The 19,317-nt window shown below is 59.2% G+C and overlaps 1 protein-coding gene across 1 annotated transcript in view; it reads right to left on the bottom strand.

The window, feature by feature from the left end:
- Positions 1-19,317, bottom strand: part of TSNARE1 (t-SNARE domain containing 1) — an 85,664-nt gene that overhangs the window by 30,162 nt on the left and 36,185 nt on the right. The window contains 4 exon segments of the mRNA XM_064476788.1: positions 6,345-6,414; positions 7,147-7,224; positions 13,126-13,617; positions 14,514-14,627. Of these exon segments, the coding sequence (XP_064332858.1) occupies positions 6,345-6,414; positions 7,147-7,224; positions 13,126-13,617; positions 14,514-14,627 (754 nt within the window).

Genomic DNA, 19,317 nt, shown 5'->3' with positions numbered 1-19,317 from the left:
GGTTCTCAGACGTGGAAAATCCTAGGGAAGCTGGAATCTAACGAGGGCACAGGGCGCGGCAACCAGCAGGACTGGTCATCTACACGCACGGGCATCTACAAAGGAAGATGAAATTTAAACAATGATACCTCTTATACTAGAATAAAAAGCATGAAAACATGGCCATAAATTTAACAAAATCCACTGAAGACCAGTGCACTAAAACCCGCAAGGAACTGCTGAAAGAAATAAAAACAGAAATGAGAGAAGGGCCGGCCACTTTCCCGGCTAGGAAGGCCCAGGGTCCTTCAGACATCAGTCCTCAAATTGATTTGCAAAGTCAAGGTAACCCCAAATAAAATTGTAAAAGGCTTAAAATTATAAAATTATAAATTGTTAAATTACAGATTTAAAATTACAAAATTATCAAAGGCTTTTAAAAAGCAGAAATTGACAAGCAGATTCTAAAATTGATACTGAAATACAACTGCCCAGGAGCATCCCTAACAATTTCAAACAAAGGTGAACAGAGCTGGTGGTCAGATCCAACGGATTTCAAGGCTCCGCATGAAACTGTAATTAAGACAACACGGCACCGTCCTGAGGACAGAGATCAGTGACACAGAATAACCCCGAGGTGCCCCTGTATGTAGACGTTCAAGTAATCACTGAAGAAGGTGCCGAGGTGTTCAAGGCATTCAAAGGACAGTCTTTTTTCAACAAATGGAGTTGCAGCAACTAGGTAATCACATTTAAGGAACATCAGGCTGGACTCCCACCTCACACCACCCTCTGTGCCGGACACGTAGGCAGCCCCCAAGCCCTGGCGCCCCCAGCCTGGCAAGTCTGCAGGAGGAGGGGCTACCCGGCTGAGGCTGGAGGGTGGCTGGGGTCAGCAGGCTGGGCAAGGGGCAGCGTCACACACAAACGGTCACCAGGGCAGGTGACGGACAGAGGCAGCCGTGGAGGCACAGCTGGAGGCTCGGGCACAGGAGCTGACCCTGACCTGGAAGGCGAGGGGGACCAGCAGTGGGGAGGCCCAGCCAGGCTGCACTGAGGAGGAACAGGCGGGGACCTGGAGCGTGGCCAGATGTGGCCCAGAGAAGAGGTGGAGTGGCCAGGAGCTGGGGAAGGGAGACACGTTTCAGCAGCACCAGCCAGGCTAGGTGAAGGTGCGGGGCACCAAGGCCACCCCTCAAGTCTCTGCAGTGGACAACGGGCCCCGGGAGGGCGCCGATGATGCCTGATTCCCCGGCATGGAGGAAGCAGGAGAAGACACTGGAAGGAGGAGCCGGTGAAGGAGGCCGACAGGTGGCCCAAACCAGGGAGGGCAGAAGCCCAGGAGAGGGCGAGCAGCAGAGCCCGGAAGAAGCTTATGGAAGGAGGAAGCAAATCAACAATAAAAAGACAAGTAACCTCATTCAAAAACGGGCGGAGAACCAAACAGTCTTCACAGAAAACATACCAACGTCAGTAACTCTCCACATGACCAGGCATCGGGATGTACAGGTCCAATCCACCCTGAGATGCCACTGCGCCCGTGGGAGGACGGCTGTGGTCACAGGCAGCTGACGAGGGTCGGGAGGAGTGGGGAAATCAAAGCCCTCACGCTCTCCTGGGGGGGTACAGGTGCAGCCCCTGGGAAACAGTCTGGCGGCTACTCAAAATGTTAAACAGTCACCATCTGACCAGCAAGGCCACTCCTAGGGACCAACCCAAGAGAAGGGACAACAGGGGTCCACACAGACGCTCAGAGCATCAGTACGCACAGTCGCCGAAGAGAAACCACCAAACCTCCGTGAGCTGATGAGCAGGGCTGGCTTCGTCCGCGCCGGCCGCTCTGGCACTGCACCGCACACCGGGGCCCAGGAGCAGGGGGCGCGGTTTCTCACAGTCTGGAGGCTGGATGTCCAAGATCAGTGTGCCGGCGGGTCAAGGTCTGCTGAGAGCCCTCCCTGTTCGGCCGGCCTCAGAGCCTGGCCACGGCGAGGAGTGCATGAATAGGGCTCTGTCCCCAGAATCCCTGGTCTCCACTCCCCTCATCGTGCCACACCCTTCCAGAGCCTTCCACTGGCTTCCTACTGCTGGGGATTGAAGCCCAAACAATCTACCAGGCCTCCAAGGGCTGGTGTGGTCTGGCCCAGGCCCACCTGACCGACAGACTTGGCTGTAGCCACCCACTTCTGGCTCCTCAAAGATGCCACGTCTACTGCTGCTTCAGGACTGTGGCAGCTTGAAAAAACTGGCCAAAAAATTCTGCAACATTTCTCCCGCCACATGCACGGTGGGTCAAGGTCCCTTGCATCTGGCCATGCTCAGGACCGCCTCAGCCACAGGGGGCGGCAGAGGCGTGGCTACGTGACTTCTGAGATGGTCGTAAGAGGCAACGTCATGTGGTTCATGACTTCTTGGTCAGAACATTCACCCAAGAGCCCTGAGCCGACACAGAAGTCCAGCTCCCGAGAGGCCCACGCCCCGAGAGCCCAAGCTACCCGAGTGACCCCCACTGAGATCAGTGTCACCCACCCGCAATCACGTGTGAGGGAGGATGCCTCCTGGTGCTCCAGCCCCAGCTGAGAGCGGACGGGCAATGAGGTGAGACACAGCCACACAGGAAAAGGCAAGAATGGAGGCAGAGAGGAAGGAAAGGCCTCGCAGGGGCTGAGGTGGGGAGAGGACCAAGCTGAGGACATGCATGGTTGGGGGGAGTGGGAGACAGTGTCTGAGGACACGCGTGGGGGGGCGAACACAGTAGATGATGTCCAGACGGAACTCGTGAGCCCGCCCTCCCACCCCTGCTTGGGTATTTGCCCTTTGGGCTGCCAGGGAGCACCATGCAGCTCTGATGCTACTTCCACAGCCACGTAGTTCCCACCCGGGAGAGGAGGCCATCGGAGTGGTCCCTACCAGTGCAGGGTCACGCTGGAGGCAGGGTCCACTGAGACCTGGGCCAGCACGGACCTCAGCCTGGATGGAAGCTGCAGTCCAGCTCCCTGCGTGGTGTCTGCTTTCCCCTGTGCCTCCCTCCACACCCCCAGCTCCCCTTGGGTCCAACCATCACTGGTGACCCCAGCATGTGAGGGGCCAGCAGCATGGGCCAGGGCCCCAGCCTAGCACGCGAGCCCACACACTTGCTCAGAGGAGCTGGGACGACAGAGCATCAGGGCCTGCAGGCCCAGTGCAAGGGTCCCCGCTTTGTCCTGGAAGGAGACTCCCCCCCTGCCATGGACACAGGCTATGAGAGCTGGGTATGGGTTCAGCCACGGTTCAGGCCCAGCATCAGGCCACACCATCATCACTGACCCACGCTGGGCCCCGGCCCTAAGGATTCAGAGTTGGGCTCCCCGGAGCCTGGTGACAGAGCCCCCACCCACAGGCAGACGTCCTGCCCGGGGCTCCTGAATGACTGTCGACTCCTTCAGCTACCATCCCAAGGGGCTCCAGCAGTGCCCCGGGCTGATGCCGACAAGCACGGTCCTGCTGCCGCTAAGTGTCACCTCCATGGACTGGGCCACCTCAGCCAGTCTGGGAGCCTGTGCTGAGAGGGCCGGGACAGGGTCCACTCTCGGGGGCTGAGAGAAATGCAAAGCCCACACCTATCTCACGCAAGATGAGCAAAGCAGGCTGCGCCTTCCGAGGTTCTTAGGAAGCTAAATTCATTCCATTTGAAGGGCTCTCTTCTCTGGAGACTGGATCCCGCCCACCGCAGGGGCACTGAGATGTCTTTTTTTAATAAAATGATAGCAACGATGGATGGTAGTGTACTTTTTTTAAATGTCTTTACTTGGCAAAATAAAAAAGGAACTGGGAACTATCAACGTGGGGAAAATATAAGCTTGGCAACCTTACGGAGGTCTCAAGTTATTTTAAAATGCTAAAGGTCCGTGAAGTGCAAATTCCCCCAGGGCACAGGGTCGTGGAAGGCTCCGGAAGGCCAGGCAAGCAGGCTAGGCAGCCTGGGCAGCAGCCACCCCGCGGCGAGGAAGGGTAAGGGGGTTGGGGGGCCCTGCGGGGGTTGGGGGAGGCTCTGTGTCGGACGGACAGGAGGGTCCAGAGCCAGCCATCCTCTCCAGACCCTCGCAGGGGACGTCATCCTCCAGCCACCAGGGCCACCGGGCGAGGCAGCCCACCGATTGGCCCTGGGGACGCCACAACAGAGGCTCCCCCCGGACACAGGCGGCGCCACAGAGATCGGCAGCACAGCCCGGGAGCTGCTCCTAAGGCTGAAGACGGGGCCCGCTGGAGAGCGGCCAGCGTCTCCGCTCAATGATCTCACAGGCTCAGTAGCGTGTCCGCACCTCTGAAGGGCATGTTTTCCACGTGTGAGGGGGGCACATACACCCCCAATCCTAAGTGTAAAAAGCGGGATCCAGAACATGATTCACTTCAATCCAATTCTGCAGAACGCCCGTGGGTCTGAGAAGAGGCTGGCAGGAAACACCGAAACGTTCACGGCGCTGCCTCAGACATCCTGTGTGCCCAACTTCCTACAACGGCGTATGTTACTTTCACAATCAGAAAACAATACGTGTTACTTTTAAAAAGAAACATAAAGGCTAATTAAAAATAGAGTTGCACATAAAATCTGCCCAGGGCCCTCTGTTGCCTCGAGCACTGGACCCTGAGACTTCGCAGGGGTGGTCCCAGCCTGCCTGGGATGGACAGAAGGAAACACAGGTGGGTGGGTGGGTTTTGGCTGGACTGTCAATTCAGAGGTGCAGCTTCAGCCACACAGCAACCTCTCTCGGAGCCTCAGAGTCTCCATCGATAGAGCTGGAATCACATTACCTGCCCTCCTTCCCAGGTTGCAGGCAGGACACCAGGGGCTGAGGGCAGGGTGGAGCCCCGACGAGGAGCCCCATTCTGTTCTGGGCGTGATTCTGCCACAATCTCTAATTCCAAAGCATCAAGAATCATCAGAGTAGAAAACGTGAAGCCCAAAAGTGAACGGCCCAGACCTCAGAGGTGCAGCCAGGTGCCTGGCCTGGGTTTCCAAACCATAAGGCCCCCTGTTGGGGAGGCCGGCCAGGTGCTGCGTTGACAAGGGCTGGGAGGGACAGCTGCTGGTGGCCCGGCACTTACTGAGGTCTGACGAGAGACAAGGTGCTGGCCTGACATTGGCAAGCACTGTACCCCCGGGTATTCGGGCCCTGGGGCTCGCCGTCAGACTTGTTACCGCAGGACAGCTTCTCTCCTGGGGGCCACCAACTGCTCCATTTGCCCAGAGCAAAGGTGGCGGTTAGGGATCTACTAGGCGCCCCCACCACCTGCTGCACACTGTGGGCTGTCCGCATCCCAGAAGCACTGCAGTTTACCAAGGACAGGGGTAGGAAAGGGGGCGGCCAGGCTGGGAAGCCCCGAGAGGGGACTGGGAAAGTCCTAGGGTCCAGGCACAGCACTTGGGGTGGCTCCATGCGGGACACTGGGCTCAATTCTGCCCAAGTACCCTGGCGTCCCAGGGAACCCAGTTGCCCCCGGGGTCTCCTCTGGGCTGGATGGTCTAAGGATGGGGGGGCCGCCTGGGAGACGAGCCCCAAACTCTCCAATGAACATTTATGCCAGGAAGAGACAGGGGACCTTGGCGGCAGCCTGTGCCCCCCGAGAGCATGTGCAGTCCACCACCCACACTACCCCCTTTCCAGGCATAATGGCTCAGGCTGAGAGTGCCCCCTCAGGGAGGTGGCAAAGGGGACAGGGGCTCTCAGATGCAGGCCTCGGGCTCCCTCTTGGTGCCCTCCACTCCACACTGTGCTGGGATTGCAGCTGGAAGGGCTGGGGTTCACTGGGGCACCCTGAGAAAGGCCTGGCAGCCTTGGCCTGAACACAGAGCTCCTGCCCCACGCCAGCCAGGCTGGGCTCCTGCAGCACCTGCTTTCTCCTCCTGGGGACCCAGCACCTGAGGGGCCTTTCTGTCAGGAGCTGACCTCACCGCAGACCAGCTGTCTTACCCAGCCCGACCCCAGGCAGGCCTCTGGACAACCCTGACAGGAGACCCAGTGGGACCCCAAGGGGCAGAATCAAAAGCCCAAAGGCCTGCTCCTGCCCAGCCTGCACGTCCACCGCTGCAAACCGGCAGTGCAGACAGCACACCTGTATCGTGTGGTGTCCCAGAGGTGCACCACAAGTGCGCAGGCCCTCTGTGAGCTCTGGTGTGTGGCAGGCACATCTGGGGACAGTCAGTGGGGCAGAAAGTGTGCAAGCGGTTGCATGTCCTGCCACCTGAGTGCACTGCATGCAGGTGTGTCTACAGGGGTGTTACAGGTGCACCTCAGCGCACACCTGTGTGCCCTGTGGAGGGCCTCACCCATGTGCAACTGGGGGCAGGGCACACCCCACACACACATGTGCACTGCATACATACTCACAGGCTGTCCCGCAGCTCTTGCGTGTCACTCGGCATCCCCAGGGACCGGAGGCTCTGCTCCAAAGAGGTCACTGCCAAGAGAAGGGGGTCAGGAGTGAGGAGCAGAAGGGGCTCCGCCAGGCAACCCCCGCACTCCAGGGTGCACCCCACCCCCAGCAGAGGCCCCGGCCAGGGCCTGTCTCCCCAACAGTCCTGGGAAAAGCACCCAGGACCATATCGGATCCAAGAACTCTTGGGAGCCACCTCCAGCAGGCTTCACCCTGGGTCTGGGGAGGGGGCGTCTCTCTTCCCCCAGTCATCGCTTTTACTGACCTAGGAGAGCTCAGGGTTCAGGGCATCACCAACCCCTGCCCACTCTGTGTCCCCGTGTCCTGCAGGAGCCAAGGATGAGCCCCGGCCTCACGGGGTGTGGCTCCCACCGTGACCCCCAGCCTCAAGGACCTGTGAGTCTTCCAGCCTTGCCAACCTGAGGAAGGCTCTTACCCGCTCCTCCCCCAGGGCCCGTCCAGGTCACAGGGGTGTGACAGGAGAGAGAGGAGTCGAGCTGAGGAGGGTGCCTGCTGGAGCCGGGTGACACGGGCAGGGAGAGCACCGGGGACACTGCCTGGCCTGAGACTGCAGGCTCATACCAACCTGGCCCACCTCCCTCACCCCCGCTGTCCTGAGACGCCTGGGCCTGGGCCGCAGGGCACTAGAGTCGGGGAAGGCCACAAGCATCACCCCATTTCACCCCGACCCTGCAGTGCACTCAGCAGCCAGGGTCAGCCAGGTCAGGGAGGGGCAAGGCTGGGGCACAGACTCACCATTGGAGTTGATCCTGAAGACGTTGGCTGACGTCTCCTGGAACAGCTCCTGGAGGTCACTCGGGTCCATCTGGGTGGCTGCGAGGAGATGGGAGGGGGAGGACACACCTTCACCGTGTGGCCTGCAGCAGCCTGGCTCCTCCACCCTTGGACAAAGTCACCCCCCCCCAGCTCTGCCCACCAGGGTCGGAAGGAGCCTCAGAGATGTAACAGGAACCACCTGCCCCAAGGCACTCGGCTGGAGAAGGAGAGAAAGGCACAGAGATGGGGGTCCTTGGGCCAAGCCTGGTGCCATCCGCCCTGCTCCCCACGGCCGGGCACAGCCAGGGTACAAGATTGAACACACGTGTCCAAGAGTCACAGGCAGGACCACCCGATGTCCACCAGCTGATGAGGAAGCATGGTCCGGCCGACAGCCAGGGAGAGGAAGGACCACAGACATGCCACCACATGGCAGAGTCTGGAAAATGCTCCTTGGTTAGAAGCCAGATACCGAGGCCTCTGATTCCACTTACATGAAATGTCCACACCCAGAGGCAGGTCCATGGGACAGAAAGCAGACCCGTGGTGGCCAGGGCGGGGGGTGGGGGTGGGCTGACTGCTAACGGGTGTGGGGTCTCCCTTTGGGGTGACGGAATGTTCTGGAATTAGACAGTGGTGATGGTTGCACAACGTGAATGTACTAAAAACCACTGAGCCATACACTTCAGAGCGGTTAAAATGGTGAATTTTATCTCCATTAAAAAAACACATTGAACATGGCGTGGGCACCATCAAGCCCTAGCAAGGAGCGGACGCTTATGATGGCACAGCCACGACGGAGAGGCCTGCTGTCCCACAGAAGACGGTCCTCTGCCCCCTGGCCCAGAGATGCCACCCTGGTGTTCAGAGAGAGACACAGGTGCACGCAGGAGAAGCTTCACTCCTGAGCCTGGGGAGGGTCTCGGGGAGACGCAGGGGCGCAGCGCCCTGCCAGGACGGGGCCATGGACACCTGGCAGGCGGAGACCAGCTGTCGGTCAGCGTGGCCATCAACCGGGCCAGGGCAACACGTGCAGGACACGCCACCCGACAGGAGCCGAGCACACGTTCGTGTCAAGCACACCAGGAGCCCAGAGGACGCCCCGCCTCAGGCTACAGAGCAGGTCTCAACGCTCATAAAAGCTGAAAGTCAAGCAAAACACACCCTCTGGGCACGAGAGGATTAAACCGGAGACCAGCAGCAGGAAGGCGCCTGGGGACAGAGAAGTGCTCGGAAGGCAGCCACACGCCTCCGAACAGCCATCAGTGAGAGAGCAAGATCACGGAGGAACTTAGAGAGCACTGAACTGAGTGAAACCGCAGCGCACGGACGCGTGTGGGCAGAGCAGCGCGCCGCGGGAAAGCTGCCGCAGCCGCGCCCGGGGAGGAGAGGGTCTCAGGTCGGCGACCGACACAGACGGCCCCAAACAGGCCGGAGGAAGGGGCGCAGACGGCCAGCAGAGCGCAACTGACTCGGCAGGGCAAGCAGAGAACGAATGAAATCAGGACCTGGTCCTTTGAAACAATCAACAGAACCGACAGACTAGCAGCCAGACCAGCGGAGAACCAAACGGAGAAAACACAAACTGGCAACATCAGGAAGGAGAGAGGCGCTCTCGCTACGGACCCCACAGGCGTTCGGACGTTAGCGACACTTCGTGCCAGTCACTCTGATGACTTTGATGAAACACGCAAGTTCCCTGAAGACACCAAACAGCAGCAAAGCTCACTTGAGAAGAACGGGCAGCGCGGACGGCTCAGAACAGAGACTGGGTGACAAGCCTCCCCAGAGAGAACGCCGGCTCAGATGGCTGCCTTGGTGACGCCGCCACGTCCGTAAGGGAAGGACAGCACCGATTCCACACAGACCCTCGCAGAAAACAGGAGGAAGTGCTTCCATGCTCACTCCAAGTCACCCCACAGCTGCCGCCCCGCACAGCGCGTGTCACATAAGCAGGACACAGACGGGCAGACGCGTGTGGCCAGAAGTGCCCAGGCCACTCGGCACGCAACCACCGGCGTGAACAGCTGACGTCCACCGAACCGTGACCCCAAATCCGCCAAGCTCAAAAATGCACTCAGCATGGGTCATGGACTTGAAACTATAAAACTATTTTGAAAAACACACAACCCACAGCTCTGGGAACTTGCAGCCCCCGGGCAGAGGTTTACTAGGTCGGGTACGGAGGGCACAGGCCGGACAAGGAAGCGCGGGCGTCAAAACGCCCTGCTCTGACCTTCAGAAAGACAGTGAAGGAACACAAGCCGCCAGAGCCCGAGAGACTCGCGGGGGTCTGACGGGTCCCTTATATCCAGAACCAAGACCAAGCCCATGTGACAGGACAGGCCAGCAGCCCAACAGGGGACAGGCGTGGACTGAGCGCCAAGGAAGATGGACAAGCGGACAGGAAGCACGGGACAAGAGTCTGGGCATGGGTGGCGGCTGAAACAGGGGGCGGTCCCTCGGCTCGTCAGCTGAGTGGCCAAAACCGGCGGGACCACGGCAGCAGTGCGGCAGGGGTGCCGAGGGGCCTTGCGGGCCCTACTGTGGGGCCTGAGACAGGCGCAGCCCGGGGATGACAGGTCAGTAGCATCTTACAAAGTTAACTTACACTCACACACAACTAGCAATTAGACCCCTAGGTATTTATCCAGTCCCCCCTCAAGAACGCAAGAACACACATCCACACACAGACGTTCGCACACCTTTACGGGGCCAAAGCTGACAACAAGGGCCCACTCACCTCGTGGACGGGACACAAACTGTGGAGGGTCCCCTCCTGAGCAGCGGAAGGATGAGCAACCAACTTCCCAGCACCCCTGGCCGGTCCTCGACATACGAGGATGGGAAGGAAGTGGAGCCCGAGAAGAGCAGCCCGCAGACCCCCGCAGGTGAGGCCCTGCAAAGTGGAGCCCAGCCCACCCGGCCGAGGCACTGAGCGCTGCCCCAGGTTAGGTGGGCAGGGGCACGGGAGACCACGGGAGCCACAGGACGCCCTGCAGTAAGCGTCCCTGTGGGGTGCTCCTGGGCACGCCTCACTGAACTGGGCCCTCAGGGGACGCGCTGTCCTGCCCGTTCAGTCAAACTTGGATGAAGCTGTGCCCTGTGTTCAGAACGAGGGGGGAGACCGGAGCACCTGCCTCTGCCCAGCCCCGCGGCCCTGGCCTGTGGCCACCACATAGCCCGTCTTCCCAGCGCCAGGTCCCCCACGGCCCAGGCGGCCTCCCTCAGGGCAGGGGCGGGGCCCACCCACCTCTCCCTCCGCACAGGTGTCCAGAGCACGTGCTGGGCAAAGCACACCCTGGAGGAGCCCAGGGGGCGCCCCCTTCTGCAGCAGCCCCTCACCCCCAGCCCGAGAAAGAAGGGGAAGCCCTCTTCACGCCACCTGAACGACTCCACTGTCCTCGGGAAATTAAAATAAAACATCAGCACAGCTTATCAGGCTTGTCCCTGGGCCTCCCCATCCTGCCCTGCCCCCACCGTGAGCAGAGATAAGGAGACGTTAAAGCGACCGGGCTCCGCATCGCCCACATCTCACCGCGGGCTGCGGGGCCTTATCTGCCCGACGCGGGGACAAGGACGAAGACGTCCCTGTCCAGCTGCCAGTTCGGCTTTGTTACCAGGTCGGCACCCCATCTGCTGCAGGGGCTGCCCTGCCCTTTGCTGGGTCCCAAGGGTGCCTAAGCAGCCACAGGCCGGGTGGGAGGGGGACCCAGAGGGACCCAGGGTGTCTCGGTTGCACAACACCCCATGGCCAGCATGGAGAGCCCCTCGGGAGTCAAACGTGGCCCCAGCTTTCCCCGGATACGGACCGCGGGGAAGCTGACTCACAGCTGGGCGCGGCCCCACCCGGCACCGCAGTGGCCGGGCAGCCTGCATGTGTGTCTGAGGCCAGACCAGAGCACAGCTTTGTGTCTCCTCTCCTCTCCCGCCTCTGACTCTTGGTGTTCAGACCCAGCAGCCTACCTGGGGCTCCGGGTCACAGCCTGGACCTCTGCGGCCACCTGCTACTGGCTCTGTGGCTCAGGCACGGACCCTGCACGGAGGAGGGGCCAGTGATGTGGAAGATGCTGACCAAGGGCCGGAACATGAGAGAACGGCCTCCAGTGAATGCCTGCCCCCCACGCACATCTGGGCATCTTCACAGGTGACAGTCCAGACACTCGTGTCCTGGGAAGGCAGGGGCAGAGGGACTCTCGCTGGGGGGCAGTAAAGGCCAGTCCTGGTGCGCGTGGGTGGGACGCGAGGACGGGGCGGCAGTGGACAGACTGCAAGGAGCTGAGGGCCAGTGAGCAGCAGACCGGGGCCTTGGCCTCAGGCCTGAACACGCCCTCTAGCCCCTGCCCTCTGACCCCACGCCAGAGAACGTGCTCCTGGGGCCCAGTGCAGCACAAACGGCCCAGGGGACCAGAGGCCTGGGACACAGGGCTGGATAAGGGGCCCCTCACCTGTCTTCACCATGTCCCCCAGCATGGCTCCCACCAACGTCACTGCCACCCTGTCAACACCACATCTGTTCGTCCACGGCCTTGTCCACAAGCCTGCACCCAGCCCTCCTGTGGGCCAGCCACGGCCACCACACACTCCTCACGAGCCCTCGACTCTGACCTCTGAGGACAGCTGCTCCTCATGGAAGCAGAGGTCAAGGAGCCTGGGGCCCCAGGACCATAGACCCCTGGTCTCCCAGCGTGATCACCACCTCAACACAAGTTGTCTGACCCACTGGGGCACCTGTCCTCACCCCAAATAGCACAGAGGGTGAGGCCGTGGGCTGAGATGGCCTCCAAGCTCCAACACCAGAGGCAGCAGGAGCCCCACGGCCTCAGGAAAGCAGCCTTGCCCAGAGGAGAGGCCACTGGGGGTCTGCATGGTCTGGGGGCTGCCACTTCTGCCCGTCTCTCCTGGGGGCCGAGCAGAGGCTGCAGCTCGGAACATCTCCCAGGCGCCCCACACCATCTGAGTCATTGCCGCACACAGGCTCGGAGCAAAAGCAGAGCTGGGCTGGTGTCTTGAGGGGTGGGGACCACCTGCTGCAGCCGCAAACTCAAGGCCAGCCCAGCCCAGTGGCAGAACAGACACCCAAGGCTCATGCAGCAGGTACCCAGCACAGGGACGGGGCACCCTCACCCTCCTCCAGCCCCGTGGCTGCTGCCGCGATGGCCTCACACAGCAGTCGTGTAGCCTGCATGCCGCTGGGTCGGCGCCCTTCCACACAACGTGCTGTCCCAGCACCTGTCTGGGACCCAGAGCTGAGCTCCCAGGTGGCAGACCTGCGCCGACCTGCTACACACAACTAGAGCCCTCATGGAGCAGTCAGGCCCCATGGAGCGATGCACCCCTGGAAAGCGGCCTGGGAAGGGCTCTGCCTGAGTCTAGAGGCCTGAAGTACCTGGTAACCGGGGCTTGGGTCTCCGTCTGCCCATCCTGATACACAGGGTCAGCCCAGCCCGTGTTGAGGCCGCCCCTGGACGTTGAATCAGCAACAGAGACACCGGGCATTCCAAGCCGAGCCCTGACACCAGGTGGGGAAACCAGTTCGGAAAGTTGCCAGGAGCACGTTGCTCAGCGGTGGGACGGGACAGGAGCGACGCGCAGCAGGAACAGCGGTGGGGTGAGCACCGCCCTGGAGCCTCTGGGGTTCAGATGCACCAGGGACGCTGGTGGCAGGAGAAAACGTCTTTCTTACTGCAGGTCTCGGCCCAAAGGCTGGAACTAGATGCCCTTGGAAGAGCGCGGTGTCTGTGCTGGCTCGGAGCTCTGCGCGGTGTGGGAGAGGGCTGAGCGCCACTGAGGGGGAAGCCAACTCCCCTGAAGCGCCTGGGGTTTAGATGCTGTAGCGGGAGTGAAGGAGGATGAAGGACAGGAAGGGTCCAGAGGTCGCAGGGGGGGCAGGGGACAGGAGGCACAGGAAGGACACCGGTTTCCTGCCGGGTGGGGCCAGCTGGGCGCGGAACTCACCCCTGGGCGGCTCCGGGTCGAGGCCCTCAGACGGCAGGGCCTGGCAGGAGAAGGTCTTGGCCACCACCTGCTCCACAGGCGTGAGGGCCAGGGCCTGGGGCTCAGCGGGGCCAGGGGCCACTCTGCGCAGGGCACCCAGCTTGCGCCGCACAACAGCCCGCAGGTCCCGCCACTTGTGCTTGAGGTCCACGATGTCGCGGCGGCAGTAGCCCAGTGCGTTCACGGCCTGCAGGATGCGGCTCCACACGCGGTACCTGCGGGCGGGCTCAGCCTTCAGCAGCCCGGTGCCGAACAGCAGCTGGTGGTGTTTGCTGACCTTGGACACCAGCACCTCCGTCTCCTGCGGGCAGAAGTTGGGCTTCCTCTTCTTGGTCCGGGTGGTGCTGGGCCCCATCTTCCGGCCATGGGTTCTGACAGCCGAGTCCTTCTTCAGGCCGGCAGGCAGCAAGGTAGGCTCCAGTGTCCCGCTGCCGTCAGTGGTGACCCCTGGCCCTGGAAAGGCACCAAAAGGTGGGTGTTTAAGGCCCTGGCTGGTGGGGTGGCGGCTGTGACAGCAGCTCCTGGGGCGCCTTCTCTTTGGCTTCCAATTCAGAACATTGCTGCCAGCTCCCGGCCACGCCCTGCTGGGTGTTCTGGGGCCTGGGTCCAAGTCCTGGCCCTGCCACTGCCTGGCTGGATGGCACCCAGCCAGGCATTTGGGCCACAGTGCCTGTCTCTAAAAAGGGCCACCCCAGCCCTGCCTGCCTCCTGCAGCTGTGGTCGGGGGCAGCTGTCTCCCGTCCGCAGGGAGAAGGCCCTCTGGGACCAGGGCCAGGGCCTACCTGGGGACAGCCCTCACCAATAACAAGTCAGATGCCCTGACCAAGACCCCACAGGGCACCGCTGACTCCTGCCTTCCTGCCCAGCTGGATGAGTCAAGGCCTCAGCCTCCCCTCCTGCACAGCACCCTCCTAAAGCACACAGAGGACCTCACACGTCTGCGCCAGGCCCCTCTGCAAGGAGGACCAGTGGTGGCCCTGGTGGCCACAGGCCCTCAGACCAAGTGGCCATGGGCGCCAGTCCAGACCCTCACTCTCCATCCTGTAGGACTGGCCTCATCCCTGGAGACCAGGTCACCCTGACAGCCTGGCAACATCTCTCCTGCCACTGGTCCAGCCCCACCACGCCATCCATGGTCCTTGAGGAAGGAAAGGAAGGGCTTGGGGGGGAGAAGGTAGAGACAGGTGGGAATCCCTGCTCCAGCTCCCCTGGCTCAGTACTGCCCAGGGTCCCCCAGCCTGAGCCCCTGGAATTCCAAGGCCTACCTGCTGACCCTCCCTCCTTAGCACAAGGCATCTGTGGGTGCCCTTCCCTGGGGCCCCCCAGCCCCAGCGTCCCAGTGGAAGTACCTCGCTTCTTGGCCCCTCTTGGCCCCTCGCTCACAAAGGGGTCCCATAGGTTGCTCTCAGGTGATGGGCAAGGGAAATGGTGGATCCCATACTGGGTCCAAAATTTAGCACACTCTACAGACAGCAAGGGATAGTCATGGTTATGCCCAGCCTGTCCGCAGAGTGGCTCAGGGTGGCTCAGGGTGCTGCTGGTGGAGTGAGGCTCTCATGCAGGACAGCAGGTGCCCCAGGCTCTCCAAGCATCCATGCTGAGAGCTCCACTCACTCAGACCCACCTCCTCAAGGAAGCCCTCCCTGACCGCCACATCCTGCAGGACACCCCCCTTTTGCTGAAAGCCAGCACCAAGTTCAAAACTTCGGATTTTTCAGATCTTTCTCTGTACCCCAATTCTTCTGGAAGGTGATTCCAAGCCAGTATGAAACTTCTTAGAGCAGAGCCTCAGGTGTGGCCCACAGACCAGGCCAGGACTTCAACAGGTGTTATCTGTCTGCGATATGCAAAGCGGAGAATAAGGTTTTGGGAACGCTTATGACCATTTGAAATCGGCACACCACCAGCATGGGACCATTCCATTGCATTTTATGGAAGAATTGTTCATGGCATATCGGAAGTGGGGGAAAAAAAAATCGGTTCCCCTGATACGTGTCTGTGGAGCTGAGCAGCGACTGCGGGGCCCTCAACAGGCCCAGGCACAGGACTGGGCCCCAGGGAGGATGCAGTTTCCTCTTTGAGCCTCCGGGACAGGCTCGCTGAATTCCCAGACCCTAAGAGGCACACTGTGAAGACATTCGGATGCCTCCGGAGCCAGGCTGCATCCTACCCAGGGCACCTCAGGGTCGGCGGAGGTGGTGGGGCCAGGCTGTGTGCCGGCCCCGCTCCGTCCAGGCTCCAAGGAGGAGGGCGGGTCCCAGGAGTGTGCTCCGAAGCTGTCTGGCCACAGCGGCGGCCCAGGGAACTCCCGGGTGACTGACGCCCCGGGCCCGTCTCCACTGAGCCCCTGCCTCAGCAGCTCCTCCTCAGGCAAGGCCTCCACGTCCAGGTGTGTCTGGGTCTGAAGGTCCAGGACGGGGCCCATCTCTCAAGAGGGCTAGGCTAGATGAATGCCCTCTTCCCCAAGGGCTTCACAGGGAGCCTCCAGGCAGGGCCTCCTCCCCAGATGGGAACCCCAGCCCCAGCGACCGCTGCCCCGGAACCCAGCAATGGGGTCACCATCTGCTTTGTGGGGAGCAAGGAGACCGCAGGCCACACGTGCCACCCAATGTCCTCGCCACACCGCATCCAGTCACCAGAAGTCCCAGCCCTGCCCACCACCCCCTCAGGTTACTCCATGCGGTCCCCAGACACCCATGGAGGGGCCAGTCTGGCCTGCCCTCTGGAATCCCACCAACTTTGAACCCTGGGAAGAGCTGGGACAACTTAAATTTGAAGCAGACAAGTATAAAGTAAACAGTACAGATCCATGGTAACCACGCGCCCTGAGGTAAACGCTGCTGTCACTGAGGGGGGAGGCTCTCACACAGCTAGCAACAGTGGACGTGGTCTCACCTGTTTCGTTCCCCACGTCTGTCATCCTCTCTGGATGCGGATGGGTCACCCGGCACCTTCCAACAACCGACCCCAAAGACGGCATCACATCCCACCAATGCGAGCTACGGCGTTGCTGAACTGTCCTGTGTCCTGCTGCAGCGAACACCTCTGCCTAAATCTCTGGTTACTTCCTAACAGAGAAGGGGCAGGGCTGGGCCAGGAGAGGGAAGGCAGGGTCCGGAGGCAGGGAGCAGCGTGCCCTCTCCTCTGAGGGAGCCCGCCCCGCACAGCCTGGCCACGGGAGGATGGCCCTGTGCACGTCCACCTCTCCGGGTACCAGTGCGGCTGAGCACTTCTCACACTGAGCCATCCCTCTCTACACGGATCGGGCCCATCTGTATAAAGACGTGGGGGTTTTCCTCCTACTTAAGTGAGTTCTTTATGCGTCAGTAATCTCCCACTTGGCTTTTTGCTGCATTTCTGATGGGATTTTACGATAACAGCCCACCCTAAGCTCTGCGTTATTAACTTCAGGGTCACCAATTAACCCATAACCCACAGCACCTAGCACACAGGAGGAACCACTGATGGCAGCTGCTCCCGCACCTGGGGTCTGCCTCCTTGGGAGCCCTCCCGGTCACCCTCAGAGTCACAGCCAGCATCACAGAAGCAGTCCGGGTTTCAGCAACTGTCAACAAATCAGGACGATGCGGATCCTTTGTTGACAGAGATGTAATTAACTGAGAAATCATTTTTAAAAGACAACTAAGAAAAGTCGTATGTTTGGAAATGATAAACTATGATTCTAAATAAACCCTGGATCAGAGAAGAAATCATAATGGAAATAAAATAATACAACTAAACATTAACTTTAAAAATATCAGATATTTTTAATGGATGATATTCAACTAAAACAGTAATTATTTGGACATTTATATTCTTAAATGCTTTTATTGGAAAAGAATGAAAACTGAGTATGAATGAGGTAAACGTCCAACTTAGGGGTTAGAAAAACAAAACAGCATCAACTCAGAGAGAGGAGGAGGGAAACACTAAACACACTGGCAGAATCCAGCAGCCCTGGGGCAGGGGCTAGATCAGCAGCAGAGCGAGAGCCTAGCACACACGAGGTTCTGGGTTCAATTCCCAGTAAACCTGATTGCTCTCCCACAAAAAATTGTAAACGAAAAAAAAAAAGAAAGAAAGAAATCCATCAAATCTTAAAACTAGCATATAATAAAGATCAAGAAAGACAAGTCATTTCTTTGGCGAGGCTTATAAAATTACCAGTGTCTGTCAACACTGATCACAGAAGAAGAAAAGAGGAGCCATGCGAACAGACAGATTTAGGAATAAAACGTGGGTGTGGTCCCGACACCTCGGGCGCTAGTAAATAGCGGGAACCCTGGACCCCTCACCTCCACGCGATGGGAGGGAAGCTCCCCTCTCTACCCGACCCATTTCCGGGGGGGGTTGGGACCGGCTGGAACACGGCGACGGGGGGTCGGAACCGGAGCAGCTGCCTCTGAGCTGTGCCCCTAACCACCCAGGATGCTGCCCGGGTCACACCTGACGATGTGGCCACCAACAGCGTTATTTCAGACAACTTGAACATTTTGATGGAGCAGACACACGTCCTGAAAACCACAACTTCACAAACTGACCCAGTAAGAAACAGAGAGCCTGGACGCCTGTACAGATGGGAAAGTAATTGGCCGTCAAAGGCCTTCCACCAGGAAAACCCTCGGCCCGGGTGGCGGTTTCACAGCAAAACCCCAGAAACACGTGAGAAGCACAAAGCCCTGTTCTCGCAACAACGCACCCGGGGCACAATCACCGCTCGCACTCAGCTTTGTGCTGCCGCTTCCGCCAGCTCAGGGCGGCAGGGAGAGCACGCCAAAGGCGAAGGCGTTGAAACCGAAGAGAAAAACACTGTGATACTCACAAATAACACTGTCTATACAGGAAACTCAAGATTCTACAAATCACTGCAGTTCATAAAAGGACTTCAGCAGGACGGCAGTGGACAAAAATCAACTACACTCCAAAGGAAAAGCCTGGTCTCTTCAAGAAACAAAGTTTTTAAAAAAAAAAAAAAAAAGAAGCAGCAGAACTAAAAGATGGAGGAATATCTGGAGAATCAGAAAGACTTAAAAGGTGTATCAACCCACGACAGTGGACCTGATCAGGGTGCCCACGGAGACGCCAGGCACCTGTGGGCTCCTGTGGGCACCTGGAGTCTGAACGCTGGGCAGGAAGCCACGGCTACATTCTGGTAGGACATGTGATCACAGAAAGGAGGAGACACTCTGAAATACTCACACATGAGATGTGCTGACTTCCGGGACTTCCTTCCAAACGCCCCGGGGTGGGGGGTCCTGACGGCACGGGTGAGGCTGGCCCGGCTGCAGGGCACACGTGACAAAGCCAAGTGGGCATGCGCTGGGTTCCTTACGTTATTGTGTCTCTTCTTCTATGTTTGAAATTCCCCACATTTAGTAAGTAAGATAATCATAATTAATAATGTGTGAAAGTTAAATAAAACCCCTGGACTTAGCTTCTAAAAGAAACTAATGTGTGCATGCACCAGCCACAAAGACTTAGAGCAGGCACTGCTCAGAATGGCAGCAAAAGTAAGTTTCTGTTAAGATAAGTTTAATGAGAGATATGTAAGATCTTCACAGAGAAAACGATAAACACTTGAAGCCGTGAAAGAAGTTCCATAAACAGAAAGACAAGCACGTGTGTGCACCGGAGACTCAGGACGCCAAGGATTCCGACCCTCACGCACCAACCGCCGCGGACGCAGAGCAGTCCCAGCCCAGCTGTGACAGGGACTCCGAGGTGTGCGCAGCCACAGGCCAAACGCACCCCGGGCATCTCCGAGGGAAATAAGCAACTTGCCATAAAAAATACCGAGAGTCACAAAAACTATGCCAATGAAGATGGAATTCTGCACAGACACAGACAACCAGCCGAGGGAACCTACACGGAACCGCATTTGTCACAGAGCTGGCACCGCACGTTTGCAGAAGGGGTGGGGTTCTCAGTAAAGGGTTCAGGACAACTCGCTACACAAGCAGAGAGAAGCGACACCACAGACCACAGTCCCCACCCCACCTCACTCCTCAAACAAACTCAATTCCAAGTGATTCGAAGGCTTAAATATGCACACCAAAGGTAAAGTCATTATCAGCTTGTGACAAAATTTATTAGATGAAACAGAAAAATGCGAACCGTGACAGGGGATGACGGATAACTCAGTGTGTCACAATT

Source organism: Camelus dromedarius, chromosome 20, assembly GCF_036321535.1.
Source record: "Camelus dromedarius isolate mCamDro1 chromosome 20, mCamDro1.pat, whole genome shotgun sequence".
In the NCBI taxonomy this organism is placed as follows: Eukaryota; Metazoa; Chordata; class Mammalia; order Artiodactyla; family Camelidae; genus Camelus; species Camelus dromedarius.
Note: the sequence above shows the minus strand (reverse complement) of the source record. Positions and strands in the feature narration are given on the sequence as shown.